The 8,383-nt window shown below is 43.3% G+C and overlaps 1 protein-coding gene across 2 annotated transcripts; it reads left to right on the top strand.

Annotated features, from left to right (window-relative positions):
• Positions 1 to 5,363: 5,363 nt before the first annotated feature.
• Positions 5,364 to 7,257, top strand: LOC128621579 (zona pellucida sperm-binding protein 4-like). 2 transcript variants are annotated; one of them, XM_053647451.1, is made up of 8 exons: positions 5,364 to 5,733; positions 5,815 to 6,002; positions 6,088 to 6,185; positions 6,254 to 6,411; positions 6,499 to 6,691; positions 6,772 to 6,919; positions 7,003 to 7,078; positions 7,148 to 7,257. In XM_053647451.1, exons 1-8 carry the CDS (start codon positions 5,454 to 5,456, stop codon positions 7,243 to 7,245), a joined length of 1,239 nt encoding a protein of 412 aa, XP_053503426.1. In that variant the 5' UTR covers positions 5,364 to 5,453; the 3' UTR covers positions 7,246 to 7,257. The 2 variants fall into 2 exon arrangements, with proteins under 2 accessions (XP_053503426.1, XP_053503425.1); XM_053647450.1 differs by having other exon boundaries at positions 6,254 to 6,691.
• The last annotated feature ends 1,126 nt before the right edge of the window (positions 7,258 to 8,383 follow it).

Below are 8,383 nucleotides of genomic sequence, written 5' to 3'. Positions count from 1 at the left end.
CAGCCACTCTGTTGCATATGTTCTGGACATGTCCAAAGCTGTACACATTCTGGCAATCTAGATTTGAGACCTTTACTAAGATATTGGGAAGAGTAGTACAGCCGTCCCCTCTTATTGCGTGGTTTGGGGTGACCCCGGAGAATACTTCTTTTAAATGGTGTGAGACCAGCATGATGTCCTTCTGCACTCTCCTGGCCAGGAGATTAATATTGTTTAGATGGAAGGATCCTGCTCCACTAGTGTATGGTCATTGGGTCAGGGAAGTCATGTTTCATCTTAAGTTGGAAAAGATTAGGTACACTTTCAGGGGGGTGACTGGGGAATTTTACAGAATCTGGCAACCTTTTCTGTTCTTTGTCAGAGACGTGGATGTTGACAGTATTGTTATGTGATCATTGTCTATAATTTTGTTTCTTTTGCTCTCTTCTATGGTGGTCTGGCTTTATGATATGTAATATGTATGCTCTGTGTCTGGCACGGGGGGGGGGGGGGTTCTGTCTGTTTGGTTGGTGTTGTATGTTTAATTTGAAAAATGTTAATAAAGAAACCTTGATCAAAAACAAAAGGAGAAAGAATGCAGAAGAGGGGGAAGGCAAGAGGACTCGAGCTTGGATGTGGATGTGTGGATGACGGAAGAGTGAGACGACCAGCAGGGAAGCATACTAAACCATCGGTGGGCTAGGGGGAGCAGCTTACTGAGGACCAAAACATAAGGTCGTCTAGAGAGGCATGCGTTTGTAAAAAAAGCAAAGTCTGGAGGAGTTAGAGAATGAGAAAATGTTAAAAATAGAGCCAATAAGCTGGACAAAGGGGCTGCGCTAGCCTTCTTTGTGTGCCCACTTCACCACTTCATCAGCGAGTGAGCGAGTGCTGGTAGAGTGCACACTGTACGTGTTTTGGCTGCCGCTGCACAGTCTTGCTCCTGTTTACCTTTCGCACGTCCATGTCTTCGATTGGTGACCGTTCTTTTAGTGCTGCTGCTCCCAATCTCTGGAACGCCTTGCCTCAATACCTCCATGAATATTCAACTCTTTCATGGTTTAAATCTAAACTTAAAATGCATCTAATCACACTACATTATCACACTGCCAGCTCTCAGTAGTTCCCTGTTCTACTCGGTTATATGTCTATGTATTTATGTTTATGTGTATACTTGTTTATACATGTTTGTGTGTGTGCGTGTGTGTGTGTGTGTGCGTGTGCGTGTGTTATATGTATATATATGCTTATTGTAGTGAGCTTAGATAGTGGTGGGCTGAGCACAGACACACAGGAGACCATTTCTGAGGCAAACGTGCAGAGTTTATTTAAGTGCAGTGAGGGTGTGAGGTGCAAAGGAGGTGCAGTAGGGTGAAGTGCTCAGGTGCCGGCTTTCCCAGCAGCTGAGATCCCATTCTGGGGTCAACCAGCGCCGCAGGTGCAGCCAAGGGGCGAAATCCTCCATTCCCTCCGAACGCTCTGCAAAAGACACAAGACAGATTATCCTGCATGCCTTGGGGGACCTCTCTCCCTTTGCGAGTGGAGGACCACCCTTTTATACTTTCCCGTTGACTGCTGGATGGTGGAGAATTGTCGCGCTGCTTAACGACCGCCAGCCGTATGTGTGTCGGCGGCCCCTGCCCCGCAGCCACGCGTTCTCCGCCTGTCCAAAACATTGGTGGCGCTGAAGCGGAGCTGTCTCTTCAGCACCACATCGGCACTCGCTCGAGGAGTGCTCTTTACTTCTTGTGCACCAGCCGCCGGCCTTTCACCACAATATATATACATACATATATATATATATATATATATATATATATATATATATATATATATATATATATACACACACACACACACACACACACACACACATATGTTACGTATTTACGTATGTTTATGGGTATTTCTGTACATATGTTTACTCGCATGTATGTATGTATTTATAGGTATAAATGTGTGTATGTGTGTATATACTGTGTAAAGCCACATTGGGTCTGAGAAAGGTGCTATATAAACTAAACGTATTATTATTAATACTAATATGAATTACGGCGAGCCTCATCTGTGTTGGAGGAGGCATGACCTTTAACCTTAACAATAGCAAGCATGTCAAGTAAGAGCGAGGCTTCGACAAGATCCGAAACAAGCGTGGTGTGCGATATAGGTTTGCCATCAGTGGCATAATGTCTCTATCTTTCCAAAATCATGTGCACCACCAAAAGCATAGCAAGGAGTCAATGTAAATAGTAACAGTCTTACCCTTAAAGAAATGACAAGCATGAGTAAGAGCAACGAGTTCCGCAGCCTGAACAGACTGAAAGGGGATGGAGTGAATCTCGTGAACAATATTTGGTTATGAACAAACAGAGTAGCCACAGAAAAATGTGGAGTTGTTGGGTTTAGAGCATGACCCATCAACATATACTTCCTCCCATTCTTCCCAAGGGTGCTGTGATAGAGCAGGAAAGAGTGATGATGGGCCATGTATGTAGGTTAAGTATTCATGGTCCAGTCAGGCTTCAGGTGCGGGCTCTTCCGAGCAGGTACTCAGAAGTCTGTGGAGCAGGACAGCGGGGCAATTAGACGTTTTCACAGATTTGATGGTCAGGTTACAAGTGGCGCAAAGGATGGCTTCATAACCTGATCTGTACTGTGCAGTCATGTGTTGAGTCTGAATGTTATTCGGGATAGATAAGACACGTGCAACGTGAGTTGTGGTATAGCACTACTTTTTCAACGGCAGTGACCATGAGCACGGAAGCAGTGACGCACCGCAAACAGGCAGGCATACCTTGAACTACAGGTTCTAGAGTTTCCGAGAGATATGCTACAGGACGATAGCTACCACCATGTTCCTGGGCCAAGACCCACACTGCAGTACTCCCATCCTAAAATACATAGAGGTGCAAAGAGGACAAATAGTCTGAAAGTCCCATTGCCGGGGCTGAGCTTAGTGACTGTTTCAGGTAGCAAAAGGAATGTATCATTTCCTTGGTCCACTCAATATTTAAAAAAAAGTCTTGGAGACAGCATTGTCTGAGGACCTTGTCATGGTGTCATTGAGCTAGGTGTATCAGGAGTTTGAGAGAGCCTTCTTTTCAAAGTTCATGTCCGTCTGCCGACAGCAAAATGTCGTCTGTGTATTGTACCAGCCAGCAGCCGTCTGTTAGAACAAGCGATGAGAGGGCTTGATGCACCACGAACAAGAACACAGCAGGAGAGTCAATGAAACCCTGAGGAAGACGGGTCCAAGTGTACTGCTGATATTTAAAGGTAAACGAAAAACTGGGCTGCGTCTGCACAAAGGCAGGGACGCTGAAAAAAGCACTATAGAAGTCTACGACAGTGAAGTGTGTATGTGAATGTGGACTTGCAGTCAAAATAGATGCTAGGTCACGCACTAAAGAGCTAATAGGTATGACAAGGTTGTTAATGCATCTAAAGTCCTGGGTGAAACGCCATCCCTTACCATTTGGCTTACATACAGGATTAACAGCAGTATTGTACGGAGATAGGTGGGAACAACAATGCCCTGTGCTAATAATGAGTCACTCACTGGTTGTATGCCAAGTTCCTTTTCTGCTGATAAAGAATATTGCTTACAATAAACAGGCCGAGTAGTTTTCAGCTTCTGAACAGAAACAGAGATTAGATTGAGTGAGCCATGTATGTGGGTACCTGGATATGGACCCACTTCATTAGAATGCTGAGGCCACTATGTTTTAGGGACAGAGGCAAGTGCCTCAGGCAGTGGACGCTCGGCGCAGTCAGGCTCGTGCTCGTCATTAGCAACATGACAAACAGAAGAGAAACAGAGATTAGATTGAGTGAGCCATGTAAACTGTCCGTTATGAATTGTGAGTGAACACTTTGGTTTAAACATTAAATCTCGACCTAGTAAGTTGAAAGGAGATGAAGTGATGACAACAAATCTGTGAAAAAAAAAGAAATGTCAGGGTCGTCAGGGAAAGAAACACGTAGGGAGTGTGTTTTTGGACAGGTGACAGGAACCTCTATCTATTCCCATGGAGTTAATGCTAGAGTTTGATACTCTCCCTTCGTACTGTCTACCAAATGAGGTGCAGGTGGCACCCGTGTCATCCATAAAAACGTATGATTTACCCTCGACAAAAAGGTAAATAATGTGTGCCGTGATGTGAAATCAGTATGAAAGAAAGCATAGAAGGTGTTCCCTCCCTCTGTGCATCCATATTGGTTTTGGGCTTCGACCCCGTGGTTACAGGGGCAGATTGTGGCTGATTATTCTTTAAATCCCTATGCTTTTTTCGGCACTCCCTTTCCCAGTGACCTGGAGCATGACAGTAACGACATTTAACTGGCCGTCTGGCACCAATATGGCATTTATATTGACCCGAGGGCCGAAGCGGACCATCATGAATGTCAGATGCCATAATGGGTTTAACCTTAGTTTTGACAGAGGCCTTGAACGCCCCGGCGGATTCCATTTCCCTTAGTCACGTGACGAAATCCCAAGCTGTCATTCCCTGCAAGTTTTGTGCAGTAATACTAATGGGTTAAGCGCACTCTGGCCGCATATTTTTTAAACATGAGTTTATGAATGAAATGGTATGGTCCCCGACTAATGCAAAACATGAGTTGTTTTCCCATTCGTTCTAGAAGCGAATTAGGAAAGAGCTAGGGGATTCATGTCCATAATATAATAAACTATACATATAATCATGATATTTCATATTCTAACCAACAAGAAAAGACACTTTAAGGTTTGCAATATATATATTTTTATAGATGGTTAGAGCGTCTTACTTCTGAGTGAAGTTTGTAGTTCAGGGCAACTTTTATTTTGTATTTTTGTCTGGCTTTATCTTTGTGATGGTAGCTTCACACTGATACCCTACAAGGAAACAAAACTCTGTCAAAATAAAAGTAACCTAAGCTACAAGCAGATCTTCTCTGTCAAGACTAAAAAAAATGACTGTGGATGTGAATATTGAGGGAAATGAATAATGTCTGCACTAGCCATTTTAAAACCACGGCACTTTTAACATTAGAAGTAATTAAAATGTGAAGTGTTTGTGGTTAATGTTAAAATTTTATGTTCAGCTTATGCACCTTTTCACAATACTGATTTAAACTTTGGGCAAAAATGTATTTTTTATTTAAATGCATACATTAAAACGATGGTTTAATTTTTCTGTTGATTAGCTGCCATCTAATTTATATAACTAAGGCTTGCATGTGTTAGCATTACATTACTCTCACAGACAATTAACGTGACAAGTAACTGAACAAATATCTATTTCAAACACCTCTCAAAATGACCGCCATTAACATGAACGCAGTGATTAAAGCAGTTAATGCTGAGACACGGCTGGAACACTGTTAATGACTAGTTGAGTAGGAGGAGACTCCAGATACAATTAGGAGGAAAGACACAATAAAAGGCCACTGTTGCTGACTGTCTCACTATTGGTGTGTGCAGTTTGGGAGCAATGGCAACTACAAGGGTAAGTTTAGCACTTGTGGGGCTTTTTCTGGTCTTCAACTATGTGAGCAGTACACCTGCATCCCCGCAAGCTGTAAAAATGCCACCTCAAGCTCCTCAGCTTCCTGGGAAGCCTACTTTGCAGCCACAGATGCCTGGCCAGGTTGTGAAATGCCAAGTGCAAGACTATGAAAGGGTTCCTTGTGGAGAACCTGGCATCAACGGTGATCAGTGCACCACTATAAACTGCTGTTTTGATGGCCAACAGTGCTATTATGGGAAGATGGGTAAGATTGGAGTTCTATCTGACTTCTGATTCTTGGTAAAAAATGATTAACTGACTCCTTTCTCTTCTTTGGTATTGCCAGTGACTGTCCAGTGTACCCTTGATGGCCAGTTTGTGCTGGTGGTGGCCAGAGATGCAACAGTTCCCAGGATAAGCCTGGAGTCCATCAGCATGTTGGGAGGAAACCTTGGACCCTGTAGTCCTGTTGACTCGAATACAGCCTTTGCTATATACCAGTTTCCTGTAACTGCTTGTGGGACGACCATGATGGTTTGTGTTTAGTTGTTCCCAAATAGATGGTGTTCAATTTTAAGATGTATAGAAAGTGTGAGCTCTGCTACTCACCTCTGTCCAGGTACAAGGTGGCTATGTGGTCTATGAAAACAGGATGCTCTCTTCCTATGAAGTTGGGGTTGGACCCCGAGGAGCAATCACCAGAGACACTCACTATGAGTAAGATGACTAAAACTCATGGCAGGGGTTTCTTTAAGGCTTTTACTGATCTATTGTTTCCTTTGTAGGCTTTACTTCCAGTGTAAATATTCAGGTGTTAGCTTGGCCACTCTGGCTATTGACCCTTCAGCCAATGCTGATCCTCCCTCCATTGTTGCTTCTGGACCACTCCAAGTAGAACTAAGACTAGGAAATGGTCACTGTGTTGCAAAGGGGTGTGCGGAAGGTGAGAAACTTGTCTGGATATTAGCATGTAGTCTGACTTGTCAGTGGTTTGAACAGGATTTGATTTCCCCCCTCTGCCACCCAACAGATGAAGTAGCCTATACCTCGTACTACAGTGCTGCTGACTACCCTGTGACTAAGGTTCTGAGGGAACCAGTGTATGTTGAAGTGCACATTGTGAGAAGAACTGATCCAAATATTGTCCTGGTTTTGGGAGGCTGCTGGGCGACTGCTTCGACTAACCCCTACAGCCTTCCCCAGTGGGACCTTCTGGTGAATGGGTAAGCGCTTCACAGGTCTCCTGCTCATGTAATCCAGTGACTGTATTGAACAGGAAGAGATGACCTTGTGTAATCCAAAGGTGTCCATACAAAGATGACCGCTATTTGACCAAGCTGATCCCAGTTAATGGGATGTCTGGACTTGCCTACCCCACCCATTACAGACGCTTTGTCCTGAAGATGTTCACATTTGTGGATCCAGACTCTATGGCTCCAATGCATGAGACGGTAAAGGCTTGAGTTCTCTTTATGCTCTTGCACATGCTCCTGTAAATGAAATGGGTCTGACTGCTTAATTTGTTTTTCCTCAGCTCTACATCCACTGCAGTACAGCTGTATGTCTTCCAACTGCACAAGACTCTTGTGAACCAACGTGTGCCAGAAGAAGTAGGTAGACCACCTTAACCCTGCTTGCTTCATTTGACTGGCTTATGGATTTTCTCTTTCTCTCATTAGGAAGAGATGCTGCTGCAGAAGGCTCTCCTCACACCTCAGGAGTAGTGTCTAGTGGAGCTGTGATCTTTACCCAAAGCTCCTCACCTCAGTTTGTTTAAAGCTATGGCAAATAAAGCAGTTTTTACTTTCAAACTGACTGTTTGATTCAAATGTCTTGTGCACAAGCTGAGTCTAGCATGTCCATCTATGATGGTTTCAGAGTTATCACTGGAGTAACATTTACTCATGATATTTTACATGTAACTTCAATGTGTTTGTTTATACATGGGTCTTACTTGATGTTGCACTTGTATAGTGGTTTTATCTAAGGTGCTTTGCATTGTGTCCCATTCTCACACCAATGGTAGCAGAGCTGCCATGCAAGGCACTAGCTTGCCATCGGGAGCAACTTGGGGGTTCAGTGTCTTGCCCAAGCACACTTCAGCATGTGGGCCAGGAATCGAACTGCCAACCCTATGATTAGCGGACAGTCCGCTCTACCACCTGAGCCACAGCTGCCTGAATTGAAATGAGTTATTTTCATTGCTTTAATCCAGCATGACTTGCAGATGATGGGTGGGGTCATGTGACTTGGTCTTGGTAATGCTTTTTTTTTTTTCTGCATAGATTGTGTTCCAGATTGATGGGGCTCAGAGACCCCTCTAAGCTTATGATTTTTCTCTGCCATCAAAAAGTGTCTGTGTTGCAGGGCTGTTATGTAAACTTGGCATGAATTTGTGGATAGCTCATGCTTTCTACTACGTTTAGGTATAACTTTTTGAATTTTCACATTAATTTCTGCAAATGCTGCAAATATTGAGAAAAGGAAAAATAAAAGTTCACCTATACATTAAAGCCTTTCAAGTGAGACAATACACCCTTTGACCAGACACTGTAACACTTTGATCAGTTATTTACTCAATCACATAAGCCAACAATGCCGTTTTAATTACATCACAGCATCTTGTTTACAACTGCATTTTAAAAAAAAAAAAAACAAAGTGAAATGTCCCATTGCAGATGTGAACAAAAAGCTCTCACATGGTGTGTTTTAGGAGCAAGAGTGTCTGTATTACTGTGACCTTTTGGCCAGTTACCAAGACAATAAGGTAAGATTTTCTTCTCATTTTAAATGTCATAATGTTAATTGTGTAGTTCCTGTTTGCTAATGTTTGGCTCCAGTTCCTATTCATGTACAATAAAAGCAGTCTTTGGGAGCAGAATCCAAAGTTGTGTTGGAGTTGCAGTGGAAAATGA

Source organism: Ictalurus furcatus, chromosome 17 (genome assembly GCF_023375685.1).
Source record: "Ictalurus furcatus strain D&B chromosome 17, Billie_1.0, whole genome shotgun sequence".
NCBI lineage: Eukaryota > Metazoa > Chordata > Actinopteri > Siluriformes > Ictaluridae > Ictalurus > Ictalurus furcatus.
This window is presented reverse-complemented; position numbering and strand designations above follow the sequence as displayed.